General features: G+C 46.5%; 1 protein-coding gene across 3 annotated transcripts in view; it reads left to right on the forward strand.

The window, feature by feature from the left end:
* Window positions 1–595: 595 nt before the first annotated feature.
* Window positions 596–23,857, forward strand: part of SCLY (selenocysteine lyase) — a 44,953-nt gene continuing 21,691 nt past the window's right edge. For 2 of the 3 annotated variants that reach the window (XM_064383395.1, XM_064383396.1), the window contains exons 1-5: window positions 596–684; window positions 4,747–4,859; window positions 10,458–10,558; window positions 12,001–12,181; window positions 16,576–16,668. In XM_064383395.1, coding sequence (XP_064239465.1) covers window positions 596–684; window positions 4,747–4,859; window positions 10,458–10,558; window positions 12,001–12,181; window positions 16,576–16,668 — 577 coding nt within the window. The remainder of the gene's footprint in view (window positions 685–4,746; window positions 4,860–10,457; window positions 10,559–12,000; window positions 12,182–16,575; window positions 16,669–23,857) is intronic. The other variant, XM_012473471.3, reaches the window with a different exon arrangement.

Consider the following 23,857-nt stretch of genomic DNA (forward strand, 5'->3'; position numbering starts at 1 on the left):
CGCCTGGGGAGCTGCTCCGACTACAGACGCGCAGGCTCCCGCAGACCTGCTCATCGCTGCCCAGGGCGGCCTGCGGGATCTCCCAGCGGCCCCGCCGCCGCGATTCGGGCACTTCCCCTTGAGTGTTCGCTGCGAACTAGGCCGCGCGGCCCCGGCTCTCCCGCAGCGCACGGTCCCGCGCGCAGGCGGCCAGAGGGAGGCACAGCAGGACTGCCCGCCGCCCGTGCTCCTCAGGTCCAGCTCGGGTCCCGCCGGCTCCCAAGCCGACTAGCTGGCCGCTGCCAGATAGCAGCCCTGCTCTGAAAAGCGAAGGTCACGGGGCTCCCCCGGAAATGAAGGAGCGAGGATCCGCAGGCCCGGGACACGCCGCCCCCCGGGCGAAGTTCGCGGGACGCTCTGAGACGCCCCAGGCCCCGCCCCCTCCAGTCACCTGACCCCGCGCAGCCCCGCCACCCCCGCTGTCCTGTGAAGTGGGCGGATTGGCGGGTGCTTCGTTCAGCCAATCCGAGCGCGCCCAGGCGTAGCGGCCCCGCCTCCTCCCCAGCGCTCCAGTTCAGCTGGAAGAAAGCAGAAGCTTCTTCCTTGGCGGGAGGGCATGGAGGCGGCCGCGGCGCCGGGGAGGAATGCGCCGGCGAGCACGGCGAGTCAGCCCAGCGGCTGCGGAAAACACAACTCGCTGGAGAGGTGCGCGCCGTCAGGAGAGGGCGGGGGAGGCGGCCGGCGTCCGTCCCTGGTTGTGCTGCGGGGGGACGGAGGGGGCGGCCGGCCGGTGGCCGCTCTCGCGTGGGGGCGTCCCGCGCGGGGGTGTCCGCGAGGTCGGCCTAAGTCAGGGATGCGAGCTTCGAGGAGCCCGGGAAGTGACCCCCGGAGAGGTGACTTTGGGGCCGAAACTCGCGTGTCTTCCAGGGGTGAGGTTTGCGGGTTCTGGGGAAACAGAGCCTGCCGGGAGGAGGGCGCAGCAGAAGCGAAGGGCAGAGGACTTGGAGGTGACCCGGCAGAGCCCCTGAGCCCGGGCAGAACTTCGGGGTTCATTCGGAGCCGTATCGGGCCTCGGAGGCCGATCAGGGAGCGAGGAAATGTGTTTTGAAGGAGTCCTTCTGGCTGCTTCCTATAAAGCAGGGGCGCATGTAGGCGTGGGACCGAGGAGGAAGCCGGGAAGCCAGCTGGGGATCGTGTAACAAGCTAGGAAGGAGCCGCGGTGGGCTCCGAGAAGGGGATGCGGTGGTGGGGAGCTGGCGCACTGGCGCAGGTGAAAGGAGTAATTAAGAAGGATTCTCCCAGGCTCTGGCCCAGCTGCAGGAAACGAGATGGCCACCACTGAGAAGCTACGGCGGAGACGGAGCACGTGGTGTCACTTGTTAACGGCAGGAGGCAGGGGGTGTGCGTTTTCTTGTTGATGTGTCTTCTCTCTCCAGATCCCTCTTTTTCCTTTTTGTGAGCTCATTCGCTACCCATGCTTAGAATATGAGGGGTCTAGGCCTAAAGCACGCACATTTGGCATTCTGCCTTGGTTAGAACAAAGTGAAGGGATCTGGGAAAATGTTCCCGAGGGAATCAGTGGAACGAGATTCCAAAGACTTTTTATTATTTATTTATTGATTTATTTTTATTTTTTGATACTGGGTCTTGCTCGGCCGCCCAGCCTGGAGTGCAGTGGCGTGATCTCAGTTCACTGCAACCTCTGCCTCCTGGGTTCAAGCATTTCTCTGCCTCAGCCTCCTGAGTAGCTGGGATTATAGGCGCCCGCCAGCATGCCCGGCTAATTTTTGTATTTTTAGTAGAAACGGGGTTTCACCATCTTGGCCAGGCTGGTCTTGAACTCCTGACCTTCTGATCCACCCACCTGGGCCTCCCAAAATGCTGGGATTACAGGCGTTAGCCACTGCGCCCGGCAACTTTTTATTTTTTGGTTATGAAGCTAATAAAATTGAGCCTGCTTATCCAATATTGATAGCACCTTAAGGAAGCAGCAAATAATGAAGCAAAGGAATGTGTAAAATATTAATCTGAAATTCGAGGCATAGATTTGTTCAGCCCAGCAGCAGATTGAAGAGCTGTCGTCACTCAACAAACACTAGCTAGCCTGAGGTATTTTGGATGCTTATTTATAGGAAAGAAAAACAGACTTAAGGACACATGCGAAGTCAAGCCAGACTGGGAGATTCCTGGGGCTATTAATACTAGTACCAGAGTGCTGGAGGATGGCGAGTCAAACTTGCCAAAGCCTTGTACCTATTGAGTGATTTTTTTTTTTTCTAATTGAGACAGAGTCTCACTCTGTCACACAGGCTGTAGTGCAGTGGCTCACTGTAGCATCCACCGCCCTGGTTCAAGTGATTCTCATGCCTCAACCTCCCAAGTAGCTGGGATTATAGGTACATGCCACCATACCCAGCTAATTTTATTGTGTTTTTTGTAGAGATGGGGTTTCAACCATGTTGGCCAGGCTGATCTCGAACTCCTGACCTCAGGTGATCCACCCGCCTTGGCCTCCCAAATTGCTGGGATTACAGGCATGAGCCACTGCACCCGGGCTGTTGAGTGATTTTGGACAGAAAAGATGCTTCATTACAACTAACGCACATCTGTCCATAGTCTGTGGCTTAACCGCCATAGTCATTGTATCTGGGTTTTCTTGTGGATTAGTATAAGCTCTGTTTATTTAAAAATGAGATCAATTAATATCAGGCAGGACTACTACATATTTTTCTAAAGGCTTCCAAAGGTTTTGGATATTAGTAAAAAGATATACAGATAAATTTTACTAAGTGAGGGATCTTTCAAGGAATTTGTACTTCCTGTGGCATTTATTTAGTCATATAAAAAATCAGGGCCCTGCTGTGTGGCAGCTATGGGCTTCAGTACTGGTGACAGGGCAGTGAGAAAAAGCCCACATCCCAATGGAGCCAGACTTCTGTCACTCTGTGAAGGTGGACAGTAAGGGGACAAGTCCAGTGTGTCAGATGATGATGCTGCCTGGAAAGGAAGAAGGGAAGGGGACCTGGAGGCTGAGGAGGGAGGAGGGACATGGGTGGCTGCAGTTTTGTGGGGTTTTTATATTTATTTTTCTGAGACGGAGTCTCACTTTGTCACCCAGACTGTAGTGCAGTGGCATGATCTCAGTTCACTGCAACCTCCGCCTCCTGGGTTCAAGTGATTCTCCTGCCTCAGCCTCCCAAATATGGCTCATTTTTGTATTTTTAGTAGAGATGGGGTTTCATCATGTTGGCCAGGCTGATCTCAAACTCCTGACCTTAAACTCCTGACCTCAAACTCCTGACCTCAAGTGATCCACCCTCCTTGACCTCCCAAAGTCCTGGGATTACAGACGTGAGCCACCACACCAGGCCAGCTGCAGTTTTAAACAGAGCTGCAGGGCAAGGGGGTCTCACGAGAGGACTAAGCTGGAATAAAGACCTAAAAAAGTAAGGTGGGGGCAGGGCATAGTCTTTCTGGGCAAAGAAACTGAAAGTGCAAGCTCTAGGGCCAAAGTTCACCTGCCGCAGGGAGAAGCGCAGGTCACCACAGGCCCCACAGACATCCCAGAAACGGGTGTGGGGAAATAAGGCAAACCTCTGATGAAGTTAAAACAGCAGACAGGAAAATTCCCTTGGAAATCTGCAGCTGTTTCCCTCCTTCCATGAGGAAGAGGCCATTGATCCACCCTTTACAGCAGCAAATGGGTAATCTGGGCCCAGCATACCATTAATGCTACCAAGGGGTAGAAAGAATGTTTGTTCTAGGCCGGGCGTGGTGGCTCACGCCTGTAATCCTAGCACTTTGGGAGACCAAGGTGGGTGGATCATGAGGTCAGGAAATTGAGACCATCCTGGCCAACATGGTGAAACCTCCCATCTCTACTAAAAATACAAAAAATTAGCTGGACATGGTGGCACATGCCTGTAATCCCAGCTACGTGGGAGGCTGAGACAGGAGAATCGCTTGAACCCAGGAGGCGGAGGTTGTGGTGAGCCAAGAATGCACCATTGCACTCCAGCCTGGGCAACGAGAGCGAAACTCTGTCTCAAAAAAAAAAAAAAAAAAAAAAAAATGTTTATTATTGGAGATTAGGTCTGGCTGTGTTGCCCCGCCTGGAGTGAGTGGCGATTCATAGGTGCCATCATAGCTCACTGCAGCCTCAAATTTCTGGCCTCAAGTGGTCATTCCACCTCAGCCTCCCCAGTGGCTGGGACTACAGGTACAATCCACTACACCCTGTTAGAAAGAAATTTTGAAAACCTAAATGAAAGGTTTAGGATTTGCCACATTGCTGAATTTATGGTTCGTAATTTGTGGAAACCTACAAGCCACCGCCGGCTTCACTCAGGTCCAGAACAGGATTTCTCCCGGAGAGCGATTCCCAAACTTTCCATGAGACAATGCCTGTCGTCAGCATTTAATTATTCTCCATATTTTCAAGTTTAATACATCAGAAATTTCACGTTTACTATAGGAGAGACTGGACACAAGGCAACGTGCAGAAGATTAGCCAGAACAGACCAACAAATCCTATCAATTATAAAAGAAATTGGCAAAAACTAGATCATTAGAAATTGTGCATACATTTTCCATGAGTAGTGCAGATCTGGAGATTCCTGGGTGCAGCTGGTGGACGCCCGCAGTGCTTGTTGCAGAGGACCGCGTGCCCTTTACACCACTTGCCCCTGCCAACAGCATAGACACAGAGCAGCCGTATTTCCCGTATGGCATCTCCTTTTCCTTAATGGATGTCTTTCTTCCTTTCAGGAAGGTTTATATGGACTATAATGCAACCACTCCCCTGGAGCCAGAAGTCATCCAGGCCGTGACCGAGGCCATGTGGGAAGCCTGGGGAAATCCCAGCAGTCCTTATCCAGCAGGTAATTCTAGAAGACGCACATGTTCACAGATGGGAGATAAGGGGGCCAGGGTGCTCTCAGAGCAGTTGCATACCCACATGTGCTGGCTTTGTTTTCAGTAGATTTCTGTTAGCTGTAAATCTTGAGCTGTAATTTTTTGATAGTTTCTTTTCTGAGAAGTTCACTTTTGTAAGCTGAGCCTTGCTGACCCTGTACTCTTTAATCTTTAATGTTTAATCTTTAACATGCTGTCCTCACCTTTCCCAGAAAGATGTCTGTCGAGAGTTCCTTGTAGTAGCAGTCAGTACCTGCTGCACGCTTCACAGATCCAACTCAGTCAATCCTTCCAGAGTCTGCAAAATATGTCTTTTAGGTCATCAGGATAACATACAATCCTGGCCCTTTTTAAAAATGAAAATTACTTATTACTTTAGTTATAAATATTCTTATTTGTTTAATCTTATTGTAATGTAGAGCGTTAAATTGGAGGTTCTGGAGAATAATTTGCTTCAAGTCAGTTATATGGCAGAGTTAGAATCTGTTTTTCAGACAGATGAGCAAGCTGAAGTCTTAGCTTTCTTATTTAATGCTTATTAGGAATAATTAAGATAAACTATGTTAACTGTGGATTGTGATGAACTAAAATAAATTCAGACAGGATAGTGCCAAGCCGTACAATATAGTAACATTTGTGTACGACTTACAGAGTTTAATATGTTCTCGTATCCATTTGCTTATTAAAAGTTTCACAGCAATTTAATAACAAAGCCTTTCAGCTCAGATGCTAGGCACTCATTGACTTACCCGTTGGCTTATGTGTTGGTCTGTTCTGGCTAATCTTCTCACGTTGCCTTGTGTCCAGTCTCTCCTATAGTAAAAGTGAACTTTCTGATGTATTAAACTTGAAAATATGGAGAATAATTAAATGCCGATGACAGACGTTGTCTCATGAAAAGATTGGGAATAGCTCTCAGGGAGAAATCCTGTTCTGGACCTGAGTGAAGCCTGGCGGTGGCTTGTAGGTTTCCACAAATTACAAACCCTAAACTCAACAATGTGGGAATTCACTTTCTGTCACTACTCAGAAATGCAAAAGAAAATTAATTTATCATAGAGTGGTTTATTTTCACAGTATTATTTAAACATTATTTAATAATATTTAAATATTATTATTTAAAGTCTTAGAGGGGAATTTATTTTAAGGAAAACGTTGAGGATGTGGGGAAAGATTTTACATACCTAGGATATTTATCACAGTCTTGCTTGTAATAGCAAAAAGAAAAAAAAAACTGGAAATAAGCTCCACATTCGTGAATTGAGGGTGGATAATAAAGTATGTTGGAGCCTCGCAGGAAGCGCTGAACCCCGCCAAAGCAGTGGTGTGGACTCTAGCCATGACCTAGCCAGAAAATATTGGCATCTGGGTCAGGTAGAAAAAGCATGTTATTGTTGGGGCACAGTGGCTCACACCTGGAATCTCAGCAATTGGGAGGCCGAGGCGGGCAGATCAGCTGAGGTCAGGAGTTCGAGACCAGCCTGGCCAACATGGTGAAAACCCATTTCTACTAAAAGTACAAAAATTAGCCAGGCGTGGTGGCATGTACCTGTAATCCCAACTACTGGGGAGGCTGAGGCAGGAGAATCACTTGAACCTGGGAGGCGGAGGTTGCAGTGAGCCGAGATGGTGCCACTGCACTCAGTCAAAAAAATCAAGAAAAAAAAAGCATGTTATTAAGAGGGATGTGCAAAATGATTTTATTATTTCCCCTCCCACCTCCCCTGGTAGAGAAAACCTTGTGTATGGGCAAGCATGGAAAATTATTAGATAGCTTTGCTGTGAGAGATAGAACACCCAAAGTAACAGTGGCTTAAGCAGCTCGCAGTTTATTTCTCTCACTCAGCCTGGGGCCGGCTGTGTGGCTCCTCCAGTGCCTCGCTGTGTTGCCCAGGCTGGTCTTGAACTCTTGGTCTCAAGTAATCCGTCCACCTTGGCCTCCCAAAGTGCTGGAATTCCAGGCGCCAGCCACTGGACCTGTCCACTGTTCCACTATTATCAGGGACTCCGACTTCTGTCCTCTTCCTCTTCCATCCTCTTGACACTCACCTTGACCCTCAAAGTTAAGATGGCTGCTCCAGCTCAAGCCATCATGTCCCAGTCCCACGTGTCGGGAGGAGAGAGGAGGACTTGAGTTCTTTGAGGCGCTTCTGGGAGTTGTGTGTAACTTGGCCTAGAAATTGGCCCTATGGCCATGTGTCATTGCAGTGTTGGGACATGGGGTCTTAATTCTGAACAGCTGGGACCAGTTGGAAACGAGGCCCTGCCACCATGGTAGGCAGGGAGACGGGCAGTGAGGACGACTGGCTGCCCAGCGCAGGTGACAGCACTCCAAATACACTCATGACAGTTATCTTTGAGGAGGGGAATCGTGGGAGGTTTGGGGTGTTTTCTTTTTGTTTCCTGTTTTTACAGTTTATCAATAATTGGCATGCATAGTGTTATGAAAATAGATGTTTACCAAATCCAAGGTTTAGGAAGACATCTCTTTTAAACTCCGAGGCAAATTTTAGCTGTGTTAATTGCAAACATTGGATTCCCTCCAGCTTCCTGTCGGGCCTCTCCTGTCCTCACGTTGAAATAGCAAGCGCATGCCGTCCTGAGGTGTGCCCTGGCGTCCCCGTCCCAGTCATCTGTGCTTTTCCAGACGAGCGCCCTTTGACTGGGAGTCGGCTGGGACGGTGCCATGGAGTTTGTGCCGTGGGTGAGCTCTGTGGTGCTTTCCCACGTGTGTGCTCAGTGAGTGCTGTGAGGCAGGCAGGCGGGGCTTTTGTTTCAGGTTTGCAGGTGAGGCATCTGCTCAAAGCAGTTAAGGGGTCCACGGGTCACTTAGCCGATCGCCGTGGGACCCAGCTCTTTCAGCTGTGGCTTCTGGGCTTTCCCACCACGCCCCCGCTTCCTGCAGTCAGCAGTGCTCTAGGGCCTGTGCCAGTCGTGTCTTCCCATGCTCTCAGGTGGCAGCTCTGTGAGATCTTGTGAGACTTGGACTCTCATGCCAGGGACTCAGGCCCTGCTTGGGGAGGTGTAAGGTCGGGTGCACAGGCTCCAGCAGCACTGCATGCGCTACGCTGTGGCCGTGAGCAGAGGGGACAGAAACAGATGTGACACCTGCCCCTTGGAGCTTCCCTTCTAGCAGGGCGCAGGGGCGGGGAACAGGCAAAGAACAAATCAACGAATCTGAGCATGTGAGTAAAGAGCCATCCTGGGGTGGGGGGAACTGTGGGGCAGTACCACGGAGGGGAGGGGCTGGAGCATGGGCTGGCCTGGGAGGCCCCTCCGGGACCTGGCATTTGCCCGGTTGAGAAGCTCAGGGTGTGGGTAGTGACAGGGGATGGGCCCGGGTGGCCGCTGCAGAGGGTCGTGGGGTGGTATGGATGGGGTCTGAGAGGTTTTGGGGGCAGCACTGTGTAGGACCGTGGAGGCATCTGTGCGGGCCCTTGTCCCTGGGAGTGAGAGGAGCGTGCTTGGAGGAGAGCAAAGGGTGACGGGATTCCCGCAACCCCTTTACATGCAGAAATGATGAAGGGCCCCAAGGAGCGTTTGTTTTCTAGGCATTTAGCAATTCGTTTAAAATAGTAATACTTTCATTACATGTATACGTTTTTATGAAAAATAAGCTATCTTCAGCAAAACGTAAGAGACCTAGTGAGTATGGCACTGTTGTCGTGTGGAAGTCTCCTTACTGCCTGTTGCTGGAAGACAGCCAGTGCTCAGTCCTCCCCTTCCCACCCGCCGCAGTCGCCATGTCGTCATAGTGCCGGAAGCCTCTGGAAGCGTCACCGTATACCTGTGAGAAAAGGAGTATGAAAAAGGCAGATGATGTCTTAGTAACATCATGAAAGCAGTTTTGACTTTGTGGACCTCGTGAGAACGCCTTGGGATTTCGGGAACCGCTGACGTGAGCAGCACTGACCGAGCACTTTCTGTGTACGCAGCACCCTGCTGGGGGAGGTATTCAGCACCTGCCAAGATGTATTTGGGTTTCTGAGACATTGCCTCATCCACTCTGTGGAGAATGGACCCTGGTGGGGTCCATGGACTTTGAGGGGCCTGCTAGGAGAACATCGCAGCAGTGGCCATGGCTTGGTTGGTGGCTGGGCGGTAGAGAGGAGTCAGGTTCAGAACGTCTTTTGAACATAGCCTACAGCGTTTGCTGGTAGATTAATGGTGGGGAATGAGAAGGGAAAGAGCCCACGGTTTTGCCCTGGGCTGCTGAGGCATGGAGTTGCCATTTCCCGAGTGTATTAGTCTGTTCTCATGCTGCTAATAAAGACATACCTGAGACTGGGTAATGTATAAAGGAAAGAGGTTTGATGGACTCACAGTTCGCCATGACTGGGGAGGCCTCACAATCAGGACAGAAGGGGAAAGAGGAGCGAAGTCACGTCTTAGATGGCGGCAGGCAAGAGGGCGTGTGCAGGGAAGCTCCCATTTATAAAACCATCAGATCTTATGAGACTTAATGTCATGAGAACAGCAAGGTAAGGACCTGCCATCGTGATTCAGTTACCTCCCACCAGGTCCCTCCGATGACATGTGGGGATTATGGGAGCTACAATTCAAGATGAGATTTGGGTGGGGACACAGCCAAACCGTTACCCTGAGAGAAGAAAGGCTGAGTGAGGCGTGAGGGTGACAGTTTATTATGGTGACTTTTAGTGTCACCAAGTGAAACAATGGGGTTTTCCTAAACACCATAGGCCTTAGGTGTATAGGAAACTGCTTTTAAAACTGAATCTACACAGTGGCATGAAGGGGCGGCAGGATTACTTCCCGTTACTTTACCTGAGCTTTTTGTATTTCTCTTTTTTAATGATGTTTTGTGAAATATTAGTATATGTTTTGGTGGTGGCTGCTCTTTTTTTTTTTTTTTTTTTTTTATACAAAGAAGACTGAATGATCAGATAAGTTTGAGGACTCCTGCTGTGTACACTAGTAATGGCCACTGAAACTTGGAATTCCCATGCCAGGGTCTTTCTTTCTTTGCCCCATCAAGCTTGACCCCTGTGTTTTCCTTCTAGCCAGTGAAACTGGGTGATGGCCACATGCATAGCCCTGTGTGAAAGCAGGTGTGCCCCTGAGATAGTAACCTGTGCAGCCCAGGTGTGCCTTGGGTGACAGTGGAATGAGATATGGCGTTGGACTGTGCGTTGAGGAGTCGTGAGTTCTGCTTCTGCTGATTTTTATTGTTTGCGACTCATTCCATCCTTTCAGTCTCGTGTCCTGATGACTGGGAAGCAAGGCAGATGGCCGCAGCTTCCCTCCCTCTAGCATCCGGCAGGAAGGAAGCCGCATCCTGGGGGACCTGGGGGTCTTAGCCAGCCTCCCATACTTGTTTCTGGGTCTCATGGAGTTGGTCACTGGTTCGCTGCTCTGTCACAGCTGCCCCTTTGCTGGGTTGCGTCTAGGTTGTGGCGTTTTGCCGTGCTCACATTAAGGGGGCAGGTTTTGTGTTTGACCAGCCCACGCAGACCTCTCAGTCCTCCGTATGAGGCTGTCCTTTCAGGTGTGTTGATTGGGCTTGGTGAAGCAACGCTAATGAATTTCCTTTTCGGTCCTTCAAGGAAGAAAGGCCAAAGATATCATAAAAGCAGCTCGGGAGAGCCTTGCGAAGATGATTGGTGGAAAACCTCAAGACATCATCTTCACTTCCGGGGGCACTGAGGTAAAGCTTCTAAACACGCTTACGTTCTTTCAGCTGTGAATTATAATAAAACACACAGAAAGTGCTTCCCTTCTGCTACATTTTCATTTAAAGAAAGGGTAGGCCAGGTGTGGTGGCTCATGCCTGTAATCCCAGTACTTTGGGAGGCCAAGGTAAGAGGGTTCGTTGAGCCTAGGAGTTTGAGACCTGCTTGGGCACCATAGGGAGACCTCATCTCTACAAAGAAGAAAATTAGCTGGGTGTGGTGGTGGACACCTGTAGTCCAGCCACTAGGGAAGCTGAGGTGGGAGGATCATTTGAGCCCAGGAATGCGAGGCTGGAGTGAGCTGTGATCACACTGCTGCACTCCATCCTGGGCAAGAGAGTGAGACCCTGTCTCAGAAAGAAAAGAGTAGTGTGTGGTCTTGCTGTATTGCATGTTAGCTTGAGATAATTCTTATGTATCCTTCAGGTAGCTGATAGGATTTTTGTAATGTAATATGTAATTTGTTATTTCCATAAGGAGGTTTCCCCATCATTTTTGCCCTGGAATCATTCCTTTTCATCCCTAATTGATAGATATTTAAGTGCTTTTCAGGGTTTTGCTTAACAAACAGTGCTGCACTTAGTATTAATAAATACCCTTTAGACACACCATTTTGCTTCGCTGTGGGCGCAGCCATAGGAAAAAGTCCAAGAACTAGAATTGCTGGGTCACAGGCCTCACTTGGTGGGTGTGCCAAGTGGCCCACGGTGGAGGCTGTTACCAGTTTATACTCCCACCAGTAGTGGGTGGCTGCACAAAATACTCTTTATGGCAGATTATAAAATTTAAAAATTCATAATGTTCTTTTTTGTTTGTTTTTGAGACAGAGTCTTGTTCTGTTGCCCGGGCTGGAATGCAGTGGTGCCATCTCGGCTCACCACAACCTCTGCCTCCCCACGACCTCTGCCTCCTGGGTTCAAGTGATTCTCCTGCCTCAGCCTCCTGAGTAACTGGGACTACAGGCGCACGCCTCCATTCCCGGCTAATTTTTGTATTTTTAGTACAGACGGGGTTTCACTGTGTTGGCCAGGCTGGTCTCCAACTCCTGACCTCATGGTCCACCCGCCTTAGCCTCCCAGAGTGCTGGGATTACAGGCATGAGCCCCTGCGCCCGGCCTCAGATTCATAATATTCTATGCATATAACAAAACTGCACTGATACCAACACATTTATATAAATTAAAAAAAAATAATAATATTGCTTAACAATGAAACAGACATGATTGACTGGAAATGAATCTCAAGTTTTTAAATGTTAGAAAACCCCAAATCTTTCAAAAGGTACAGTTCAGGAAGTTGGATTTCTTTGAAGCTTTTTTGATGTTAGCCACAAAAGAAATTAGGTGACAGAAATTGTTATTCCAAGCCTTACCTCGGGACAGTTTCTGTAAATGCTTTTTTTGCTGTGTCTCTGCAGTCAAATAATTTAGTAATCCATTCTGTGGTGAAACATTTCCACGTAAACCAGACCTCAAAGGGGGACACAGGTGTGCACCTCAGCCCGGTAGAGGGGGCCAAGCCCCATTTGATCACTTCCTCTGTGGAACACGACTCCATCCGACTACCCCTGGAGCACCTGGCAGAAGAACAGGCGGCAGGTGAGTGAGTTCCGGGTGGGCCTGGGACTGCCTGCTGAGCTCTAGCTGCCAGGCGGGGCGTGAGCTGCGGGCAGAGCCTGGGATCTGCCGCGGAGATGTTGCTTCAGTGTGCCACTCACTGTGACTCACTGGTTCTGATGGGGAGCCAGGCCCTGGCACCTTGGTGTATAGTTGCCCATCACTGCCCTGGGCTCCCTGGCTGCCCCCTCACTGCGGAGGCCAGCTGCCACAAGGGGGTCAGCAAGTGTGGCCAAACTCTCCCTTAGGAAAAACATTGAGAATCAATGTGCAGAACTAGCCGTTTGTATAACTGAGTGATATTTGAAACTTGTACATAATAAATATTTAACTTTTAAATAGTACGCCTGCAAATTGACAAATGATGCTTGTCTTTATTCGGTTTTCATCATGAAATCTCAGCTCCCACTCTCCGTGAAGGAGAAGGATCAGATAGACCTAAACTTCAGGTGTGAAGGCTAGCATAAGTGAGCTGCCGCAGCTGACCTCAGTGCCCACGAGGCGAGCCCCTCGCTGTGCGTGGAAAAGCGGAGTGAGGTGGCGCCCCGGTGCAGCAGGGGCCTCGGGGAGGAGGAGGCTCGCTGCAGCAGCGGTGGCCCTGTGGCTGTCACATAGCACGGGTAGAGCCACCTTTCAGTTTTCCTGTCATAGGAAGTCTCAAAAGGGAGTGACATGTTCACCAGGTGTAGACCATTAGCATGTAAAAGCAGGGCAGCCACTTAACCCACACTGTCCTTGAAACAGAGTTTCTTCTCAGCCTGAGCTTTCTTGTGTAATCTGTCTGGAAACCTGAAGATGAATAAAAAGAATATATTTCTGTCTTAAAGATTAAGGGACTGTGGCCAAACTGCTTGGTTTGACTATGAAGCCGTTTTTGAAAAAATTTTTTTGGCCAGGCACAGTGGCCCATGCCTGTAATCCTAGCACTTTGGGAAGCCAAGGTGGGCGGATCACTTGAGCTCAGGAGTGAGACCAGCCTGGCCGACATGGTGAAACCCTGTCTCTACTAAAAATACAAAAATCAGCTGGACTTGGTGGCATGTGCCTATAGTCTTAGCTACTGAGGAGGCTGAGGCAGGAGAATTGCTTGAACTCTGGAGGTGGAGGTTGCAGTGATCCAAGATCATGCCACTGCACTCCAGCCCGGAAGACAGAGCAAGACTCCGTCTTGGGGGAAAAAAAGAAAAATTTTATAACATAACATTCTATTTGTGGTCTTACTTGAATGCTTGCCTATATGTGAACATATTCACATGAAAGGTTTAGATGCTGCCGAGTGCGGTGGCTCACGCCTGTAATCCCAGCACCTTGGGGGGCCAAGGCGGGCAGATCACCTGAGGTCAGAAGTTCAAAACCAGCCTGGCCAGCATGGTGAAACCCCGTCTCTATTTAAAAAAATTAAAATAAAATAAAATAGAAAAGATTTAGTTGCCAAGATTTAATTTTTTAACCACTTTTTAAAAATGATCTATTTTTTTTTTTAAGTGCTGCTAGTTTCTGGTACCTTTTTTTTTTTTAATTTTTTCTGGTACCTTTTATTCCCTGTCTTACCAGTACAGAGAAGGGCAACTTGGTATACATCATGATTAGTTACTGTTGTAATTAACCTTTTGTTTAAAATTGTGCAATTTAAAAAAAACAGACATGCATGTGATGGAAATAGTTAAAATATTATAGAAAAGTAAAAAGTCCGCTGGATGCGGTGGCTCACACCTGTAATCCCAGCACTTTGGGAGGCCAACGCAAGCAATCACTTGAGGTCAGGAGTTCAAGACCAGCCTTGCCAACATAGCAAAACCCTGTCTCTACTAAAAAAAAAAAAAAATTAGCCGAGCGTGCTGGTTGGCACCTATAATCCCAACTACTTGGGAGGCTGAGGCAGGAGAATCACCTGAACCTGGAAGGCGGAGGTTGCAGTGAGCCGAGATCGCACCTCTGCATTCCAGCCTGGGTGACAGAGTGAGATTCTGTCTCAAAAAAAAGTCAAAGATTTCCCCGAGCTGCCCCTAATCCTCTGCAGAGACAACCGCTGTTACAGTTTGCCTTGAGTTTTTATTGCGGATATTACCATTTTAACCCCTTCCAGTTTAAATACCTAACCCCCAGTTCTTGGTTTAGCAACACAAGCATCCCCAATGTAAAAATGAGGACTTGGACCCTCATAAGCCTTCCTCGCACTCCCTCTCCCTCCACACGTCCCAGTGTCTTTCTTTGTGGATCAGCTTTAATGAGCTATCATTGATCTGCTTACAGTGTACAGTTCAGCAGTGTTTAGTGTCGTCACTGCACTGTGCCGCCGTTGCCACTCTCAGTTATAGAAAATTCTCACCAGCCCCCAAAGAAACCTTGTACCAGGCAGCTGTAAATCTTCATTTCCTTCCACCCTAGGCAACCTCTCATCTACTTTCTGCCTCTGTAGATTTCCCTATTCTAGACTCTCCTATGAATGGAATCTTATAACGTGGTCCTTGTGACGGCCTTCTTCCATTTCACATAATGTTTCAAGGTTCACCCATGTTGTCACATGTAAAGCATTTACTTCCTTTTTATGGATAAATAATATTTCATTGTATGTCTGTACCACATTTTGTCTGTCTGTCAGTCGATAGACATTTAGGTGGTTTCCATTTGTTGGCGGTTATGACTGATGTGACATCTGTGTGTATGTTTTAGTGTATTGGCGTGTTTTTATTTCTTTTGGGTTTATACTTGAGTGGGATTGCTGGGTCATGTGGTAAGTATCTGACAACTTTTAAGGTAACTCTGTTTAACCTTAAGCTTTGCTTTCCAAAGTAGCCTCGCCACTTAGTACTCCTATTTGCAGTGTAACAGGGTTCCAGTTCTTTCATGTCTGCTGACATTTGTTATCTGTCTTTTTGATTATAGCCATCCTAGTAGGTGTAAAGTGGTACCTCATTTTGGTTTTGATTGGCAGTTCCCTGACAGCCATAGTGTTGAGCATCTTTCATGTACTCATTGGCCATTTGTATATATCTTCTTTGGAAAAATGTCTATTATTAATTGTCCCTGTTTTAATTGGATTACTTGTCATTTTATTGAGTTGTAAGAGTTCTTTATATATGCATGATACAAGTCCCTTATCAGATGGATTGTTTGTAACTGTTTTCTCTCATTCTGTGGGTTTGCTTTTGCACTCATGGTATCCTTTGAAGAACAGAAGCTTTTCATTTTGATGAAGTCTATTTTTCTGTGGTTGTTGTTGTTCCCTGTGTTATATCTAAGAAGATTTTATTCTACCCAAGTTCATGAAAATGCACTCCTTTTTTTTTTTTTTGGAGACAGAGTCTTGCTCTGTCGGCCAGGCTGGAGTACAATGGCATGGTCAGGGCTCACTGCAACCTCTGTCTCCCGGGCTTAAGTGATTCTTCTGCCTCAGCCGCCCAAGTCGCTGGGATTACAGGCGTGCACCACCATGCCTGGCTAATTTTTGTATTTTTAGTAGAGATGGTGTTTCACCATGTTGGCCAGGCTGGTTCTGAACTCCTGACCTTAGGTAATCGCCTGCCTCAGCCTCCCAAAGTGCTGGGATTACAGGCATGAGCCACCATGCCTGGCCTCCTATATTTTCTTCTAAGAGTTTTATAGTTTTAGCTCTTACATTTGAATCTGTGGTACATTTGGAGCTAATTTTGTGCGTGGTGTGAGGGAGGAGTCCAAATTCACTTTTTTTACATGTGGACATCCAGTTGTTCCAGCACATTTGTTGAGAAGACTCTTCTTCCATGGGTGGTCTTGGCACCCTATTGAAAATCAGTTGACCATAATATATGAGGGTTTATTTCTTGACTATCATCTCTATTCCATTTACCTGTGTTTCTGTTCTTAGATTGGTACCAAACTGTTATGATGACTGTAGCTGTGTACTATGCTTTGAAATAGGAAAGTAGGAGTTCTCCAAATTTGTTATTTTCAGTATTGTTTTGGCTATTCTGCTTCTATTGAAATCTCAAAAGAATTTTTGGATCAGCTTGTTAATTTCTGCAAAAAAATCTAGCTAGGAGTTTGATAGGGATTGAATTGAATCTGTAGATCAATTTGGTCAGTATTGCTGCTGTAACAATATTGTTTTCCAATCCATGAACATGTGATGTCTTTATATTTAATTTCTTCCAGCAATTTTGCAGTTTTCAGGGTTAAATTTATCCCGAAGTGTTTTATTCTCTTGATACTATTGTAGATGGAATTGTTTTCTTATTTCATGTTTGGATTGTTCATTACTAATGTATAGAAATGTAGTTGACCCCTGGACAACATAGGTTTGAACTCTGTGGGTCTACTCATATGTGCGTCTACTCATATGTGGGTCTACTTATATGTGGATTTTCTCCTGTTTTTGCTATCTCTACGACATCAAGATCAACCCCTCTTCTTCCTCCTCCTCAGCCTACTCAATGTGAAGATGATGAAGATGAAGACCTTTATGGTGATCTACTTCCACTTAATTAATAGTAAATATATTTTTTATTCCTTATGATTTTCTTAGTATTTTTTCTTTAGTTTATTGTGAGGATACAGCATGTGATATATATAATACACAAAATTTGTGTTAATCAACTGCTTACATTATCAGTAAGGCTTCTAGTCAACAGTAGATTATTAGTTGTTTAAATCTGGGGGGAGCTGCCTGGGTGTGGTGGCTTGTGCCTATAATCCCAGCACTTTGGGAGGCCCACTGGGGGGCAGATCACTTGAGGTCAGGAGTTTGCGACCAGCCTGGCCAACATGGCAAAACCCCATCTTTACTAAAAATCCAAAATTAGCCAGGTGGTGGCACATACCTGTAATCCCAGCTACTTGGGAGGCTGAAACAGGAGAATTGCATGAATCTGGGATGCAGAGGCTATAGTGAGTCGAGATGGAGCCACCACACTCCAGCCTAGGTGACAGAGCGAGACTCCATGTCAAAAAAAAAAAAAAAAAAAAAAGTTTTAGGGGAATCAAAAGTTATACATAGATTTTCAACTACATGAGGAGTCTGCACCTCTAACCTCTACACTGTACAGTTGATTTTGTGTGTTATTCTTGTATAGTGCAACTTTGCTGAATTTGTTTATTAGCTCTGTTTTTTGTTTTTTTGTTTTTTTGTTTTTTTGAGGCAGAGTTCCACTCTTGTTGCCCAGGCTGGAGTGCAATGGAGTGATCTTGGCTCACTGCAACCTCTGCCTCCCGGGTTCAAGCGATTCTCCTGCATCAGCCTCCCAAGTAGCTGGGATTACAGGCATGTGCCACCATGCCCGGCTAATTTTGTATTTTTAGTAGAGGTGAGGTTTCACAATGTTGGTCAGGGTAGTCTTGAACTCCTGACCCCAGATGATTCCCCCACCTTGGCCTCCCAAAGTGCTGGGGTTATAGGAATGAGCCACTGTACCCAGCCTATTAGTTTTAATTGGTTTTTTAATGGATTCCTTAGGATTTTCTATATAGAAGGTCATATCATCTACAAATAGAGATAGTTTTACTTCTTGTTGTCCAACTGTATTCCTTTAATTTTATTTTCTCGTCTAATTGCCTTGGCTAAGACCTCCAGTACAATGTTGAGTAGAAGTGGCCAAAGTGGACATCTTTATCTTGCTGCTGGTTGTAAGGGAAGGCATTCATTCTTGCATAATTTCGTATAATGTTAGCTGCAGGTTTTTCATAGATGCCCTTTTTTTTTTTTTTTTTTTTGAGACGGAGTTTCGCTCTTGTTACCCAGGCTGGAGTGCAATGGCGCAATCTCGGCTCACCGCAACCTCCGCCTTCTGGGTTCAGGCAATTCTCCTGCCTCAGCCTCCTGAGGAGCTGGGATTACAGGCATGCGCCACCATGCCCAGCCAATTTTTTTTGTATTTTTAGTAGAGACAGGGTTTCACCATGTTGACCAGGATGGTCTCGATCTCTTGACCTTGTGATCCACCCGCCTCGGCCTACCAAAGTGCTGGGATTACAGGCGTGAGCCACTGCGCCCGGCCATAGATGCCCTTTATCAGGGTGATGAAATCCCCTTCTGTGTGTGCTTTGTTGGGTGTTTTTATCATGAAAGGGGTGTTGGATTTTGTTAAATGCTTTTTCTGCATTTATTGAGGTGATCGTGTGAGTTTTTATTCTTTATTATGTTTGTAATGTTGTATTACCTTAACTGATTTTGGATGTTACACCATTTAATCCTTTTCATATGTTTTTAGATTTGGTTCACTAGTATTTTGCTGAAGACTTTTCCGTCAATATTCATAAGAGGTATTAGTCTGTGGTTCTCTTGTGAGGTCTTTGTCTAGTTTAGTGACTGGGTAAAATTGCCTCATACAAATCATGGGAAGTGATCCCTCCTCTTCTGTTTTTTGGAAGGGTTTGTGAAGACTTGGTATTAATTTTTCTTTAAATATTCAATAGAGTTTGCCAGTGACAACATCTGGGCATGGGCTTCTCTGTGGAGAATTTTTAAGTTACTGATTCAGTCTCTTTACTTTTTATAGGTCTGTTCAGGCTCTCTCTCTCTTGAGTCATTTTCGGTTGTTTGTGTCCTTCTAGGAATTTGTGCATTTCATTCGTTATCTAATTTTATTGGCATACCATTGTTGTAGACTCTAATAATCCTTTTTTATTTCTGTAAGATGTATATATCCATTTCGTTCATGATTTTAGTAATTTTATTCTTTTTTTCCTCTTGTCAATTTAACTGAAGATTTATCTTTTTTAAAACTTTTTAAAGAACTAACTTTTGATTTTTCCATTATTTTTGTAGTCTCTATTTTATTAACTTCCACTCTAATCTTTATTAACCCATTTATGCCAGAGCTTAATAGTAGAGGTTATACTTTAGTGTGTGTGAAAAATTTGGCAATAACCTTGAGCAGCAGGATATAAATAATTCCCACAAGCTTAGTGTTGCAGTAATGGAACACTAGGCATAAATAGGTTATTCTTTCCTTCTACTTGTTTTAGGTTTGGTTTGCTCCTTTTTTTCCAGTGTCTTAAGGTGAAAGATTAGTTATGATGTTATGACTTGAAATCTTTTGTTTGTTTTGAGACAGAGTCTTGTTGCCCAGGCTGAAGTGCAGTGACACAATCTCAGCTTACTGCAACATCCGCCTCCCAGGCTTGAGCAATTCTTGTGCCTCAGCCTCCCAAGTAACTGGGATCACAGATGTGCACTTCCATGTCCTGCTAATTTTTGTATTTTTAGTAGAGGCAGGGTTTCTCCATGTTGGGCAGGCTGGTCTTGAACTCTTGGCCTCAAGTGATCTGCCCATCTTGGCCTTTCAAAATGCTGGGATTACAGGCATGAGCCACTGTACCCAGCCACAAATATCATTTTAGTTAGTTTCATGTCTGTTTTTTTTTTTTTTTTTGAGACAAGTTCCCACCCTGTCACCCAGGCTGGAGTTTGGTGTCACAGTCACAACTCATTGCAGCCTTAACCTCCCAGACTCAAGTGATTCTCCCACCTCAGCTGCCCTAGTAGCTTAGACTACAGGCACATTTCAATATACCCTTCTAATTTTTTATTTTTTGCGCAGACAGTGTGTCCTTATGTTGCCCAGGCTGGTCTTGGGCTCAAGTGATCCTTCTGCCTTAGCCTTCCGAAATGCTTACAGGCACGAGCCACTGCACTTGGCCAATTTTTTGTCTTTTAAGGAAGCTAAGGGAAGAAAGAGCAAGCATATATTTATACATTGTGTTCGAGTAGCCTTCTTAGCTGCCTTTTCACATGATCTTCATTTGTTCCATGGATCTGAATGATCATCTATGTCCTTTCCTTAATCCAAGACGGTTCTGTTCCCTCCCACCTCCTTTGTGCTATCATCATCAAATACTGTGTGTTATGGCCCTAACAGCATAATTATATATGTGTTATTTTATACAGTTGCTTTTAAATCAGTTAAGAGAAACAATATACAGTTACACTACTGTTTTTTTCCTTGATGTTTTTTGAGATAGAATGAATCTCTGTCCCCAGGCCTGGAGTACAGTGGCGCAATCTCAGCTCATGCAATCTCCGCCTCCTGGGTTCAAGCAATTCTCCTGCCTCAGCCCCTCAAGTAGCTGGGACTACAGGCAGCTGCCACCACGCCCGGCTATATACTGCCTTTTATAATTAAATCATTCCCTTTGCTGTCCTCCTTGTTTTTGTTCATGTGGGTTCACATTCCGGCCTGGCGTTACTTGCTTTTGGCCTGAGGAGCTTCCTTTTGTATTTCTTATAGGGCAGGCAGGCTACTAGCAATGTCTTTTCTCCATTTTTGTTTATCTTGGAATCTCTATTTTGCCACCATTTTTGAAAGATAGTTTTTTTAAGATATAAGATTCTTGGTTGACTCTTTTTCTTTCAGCACTTGAATATCAGCATACCAGCCGTCTAACCATTGTTTCTGTTGAGAGTTCAACTGTTAATCTTACTGGAGTTCACTTAGATATGACGAGTGATTTTTCTCTTGCTAATTTCAATACACTTCCTTTGTCTTTTTCTTTCAACATTTTCATTATCATGTGTCTGGGAGTGAATGTCTTTGTGTTTTATCATACTACCTGGAATTCATTGAGCCTTTTGGGTATGTAGATTAATGTTTTCCATCGATTTGGGACATTTTCAGCCATTACTCTTCGGAGACGTTTTCTGCCCCTTTCTCTTGCTCCTGCCCTTCTGCTATTCCTGTTTTCCTATTTGGTGCCTTATGGTATCCCACATTTCTCTGAGGCTCTGTTTGTCCTTCTCATGTTTTTCCTCTCTTATATTTGGATTGCATAATCTCTGTAAATCTACCTTAATGTTGACTGAATGTATTTTCTGTCAGTTCCAATATACTCTTGAGCCCCTCCAGTGAATTCTTCATATCAATTGTACTTTCCAACTCCAGAATTTCCTTTTGGTTCTTTTTCATAATTTCTCTCTGGTTTATCTTGAGGACCCTCTATTTGATGAGCCACTGTCATCATACTTTTCTTTATCTCTTTAAGCATGGTCACAGCCAGTTTCTGTCACTTGCCTTTTTTCCTGCTTTTCCACACTTTCCTGTTTGCACATCTTGTTACTTTTTGTTGAAAACTGTACTTGTCAGGTCATATATTTTAAAAACCCTAGATACGATTCCCCTCTTCCTCCTTGTCCTAGTGGTTTTTGTTGCTTGCTTGTCTGTCTGGTGGCCTGGCTGAGCTGTTTTAATGAGGTCTGTTTCCCCAGCGTTGTGAAGCTTCTGGCTTCAGAAGCCTCAGGGTGCAGCCTTGGCAAGTGCACGCTCACTTGAGGTGACAATGGGTAAGAGGGACTCTCCTGGCTGTTCCTGTCCCTGGTTTCTGTGTTCAGCTGTCTGCCTGGCTGTTAGGCTCCCCTAATTGTGAACTGATTGCTCTGTTATTTTTGACAATGCTCTGGGGCATAAATTCCTCCAGAGTCTAATCTGGTTACATCTGGGGCCCTTTGCAGGATTATTTTTGTGAAGTCCTGGGAGTTTGTTCTGACCCCGGAGGGCTCTTCTTAGACTCTTCCCTGGATCTCTCTGGTAATCTGCTTGGCCTGCGGTTTAGCTTTTTGCTGTCATGGAACTACCAGCTTCTCAGTTGCCATCTGGGCCTCCACCCTTGGGCTTGAACTTCCCCACACTCTGTTCTGAATAAAGTCACTTCTTTTGCAGAGAGCTTTAGAACTCCTTGTTCTATCTCACCCTTGGCAAAATCTCTGAGTCACTTCCCTGGAGAGTGGGGCAGGGCCTGTGGCCCGCTTGTCTCTGAGTGCCCCTGTTCCACACACACACTTTACAGGCAGAGCGCTGTGTAAAGGCGATAGCTGTGGGCTTCTCAGCTCATCTCTTCTGGAGTGAGGGCAGTCAGGGCACCAACCCTGGCCACCTGGGCTGCGACCCCTGTGCTAGAGCCTCCTCCCTGTGGTGGGTGCTGGAGGAAGGGAGAGAGCCCCACCTCCCGGTCTCACCTTCCTGGAGCTTAGCCCCTGCAACGTGGACCTGAGAGGTGGGGTGAGAGGTGCCGGCAGCTGCTCCTCTGTGCCGTAGTCCTTGACCGGTGCCCGGGTAGAGAGAATCCCTCAGCTGGCAGTGCCCAGCTGAGTGGAGCTTGCATCACACTGAGCTGGATGGGTCAGGCGCCATAGACTCACTGTTCTCATCTAGATTTCCTTGATTTTCTTGAATAAATGTTTTTTCACTTGCTGTGTGCCGTGAGGCTGTACTTTCCAGAGACTGTAAGCGGTTGATTGTTTCACCAGTTACGGCTGCTGTGCTGGAGAGGGAGGAGGTGGAGTGCCTTGACCATTCTGGAAACCATCCCTCCCCTGTTGCTTTTTAAATATTGTATTTTAACCTGGATTTCCTAAATTATCAGCTTGCGAGATGATGGGTCACTGATAGAGAGGAGGAAGTGAGTGCGCCCGTCCTTATCCCCTCTTCCTCTTTTCAGTCTATTTTGGCCAAATATGTTTTTACAGTTAAGCTTTATGATGGTTAAGTTTTAAAATAATTACATTTTATTTTGTAACTGTGTTTTAATTATCATTTTTTTATAGTTGAATAAATGAAAGGCTGATAATGGACATTTATTTAATGAACATAATTATTTTTCTGCAGAACCTAAGTCATCTTGAACATATTGAATATCTCTGAAGATATCAGTTAGAATTTTTTTTAGTTTTCCTGTCCCTGGGATTGCTTCTGTGTGATCTACAGTCAGTCATTTACCTGTTCATCCTGGTTCTTCCTCGGGCTTGGGGATCCTGGATTGTCCCTGTGGGTAGATGAAGCATTTCATTGTTTGATGTAGGGGCTAAGGAGGGTTCATCTCCAATTCTCAATGCATTTCCCGAGGAGGTGTCTCGCAGGAAGGGAGGGCCCACGGTGGGCTCTGCATAAGGTGGTGGCAGCAGAGCCTGGTAAGCCGGGAGGACCCTGCCCACTTTTCTCTGTGGCTTCCCTGGATGGAGCTGCCTTTGCTTTGCTCCTCTGAGTCCCCTAGCAGATACCTAAATCTTCTTCCCCTCTCTAGCCCCTTCCCCCATCCTGGGAGCCCGCCTTGTGCCTGCCGTTCCTCTCTGGGCATGTGTTGCTGTCTCTGTCTGAGGCTCGCACGTTGGGACCTCTGCTGGCCTCAGTAGCTGGCCCCTGCCCTGCGCTTCCTGCTGTCCACCCTGAACTTGGGTGGCCACTGGATCCTTTCAGAATTGCCTTTAAGTGTTCTGAGTGATTTTTCCCTGTTAATCTAATGCCATCATCTTTCTACATTTTAGGGACTCCTCCAAATTTCTAGTCTATATACCACCACCCCCCCTTTTTCTTAGACAGCGTGTTACTCTGTCACCCAGGCTGGAGTGCAGTGGCATGATCTCAGTGGTCTCTCTGTTGCCTAGGCTGGTCTTGAACCCCGGGGCTCAAGCAGTCTGCCCACCTTGGCCTCCCAAAGTACTCCCAAAGTGAGCCACTGCTCCTGGCCAAATGCCCTTTGTTGATGTTTTGATTTGATTCTTACTCTGAGAAGTAGTTGTTTACTCTTTCGTTTCAGTAGGACCCTGAGCAGGCAGTGGATACATTTGTTTTTCACCATTTTAAACTAAAAGGACTAGAGCTAAACAGTGCAGTCACCTCTGCCCATTTTCCATCTGCAGCAGGAGATGGAATATCTGGTGCATAGGAGCGGCTTCATCAGCACTGGCTCGGT

This window comes from Aotus nancymaae, unplaced genomic scaffold, assembly GCF_030222135.1.
Source record: "Aotus nancymaae isolate 86718 unplaced genomic scaffold, 86718_ANA_hifiasm-v0.15.2.pri h1tg000031l, whole genome shotgun sequence".
Lineage (NCBI taxonomy): Eukaryota > Metazoa > Chordata > Mammalia > Primates > Aotidae > Aotus > Aotus nancymaae.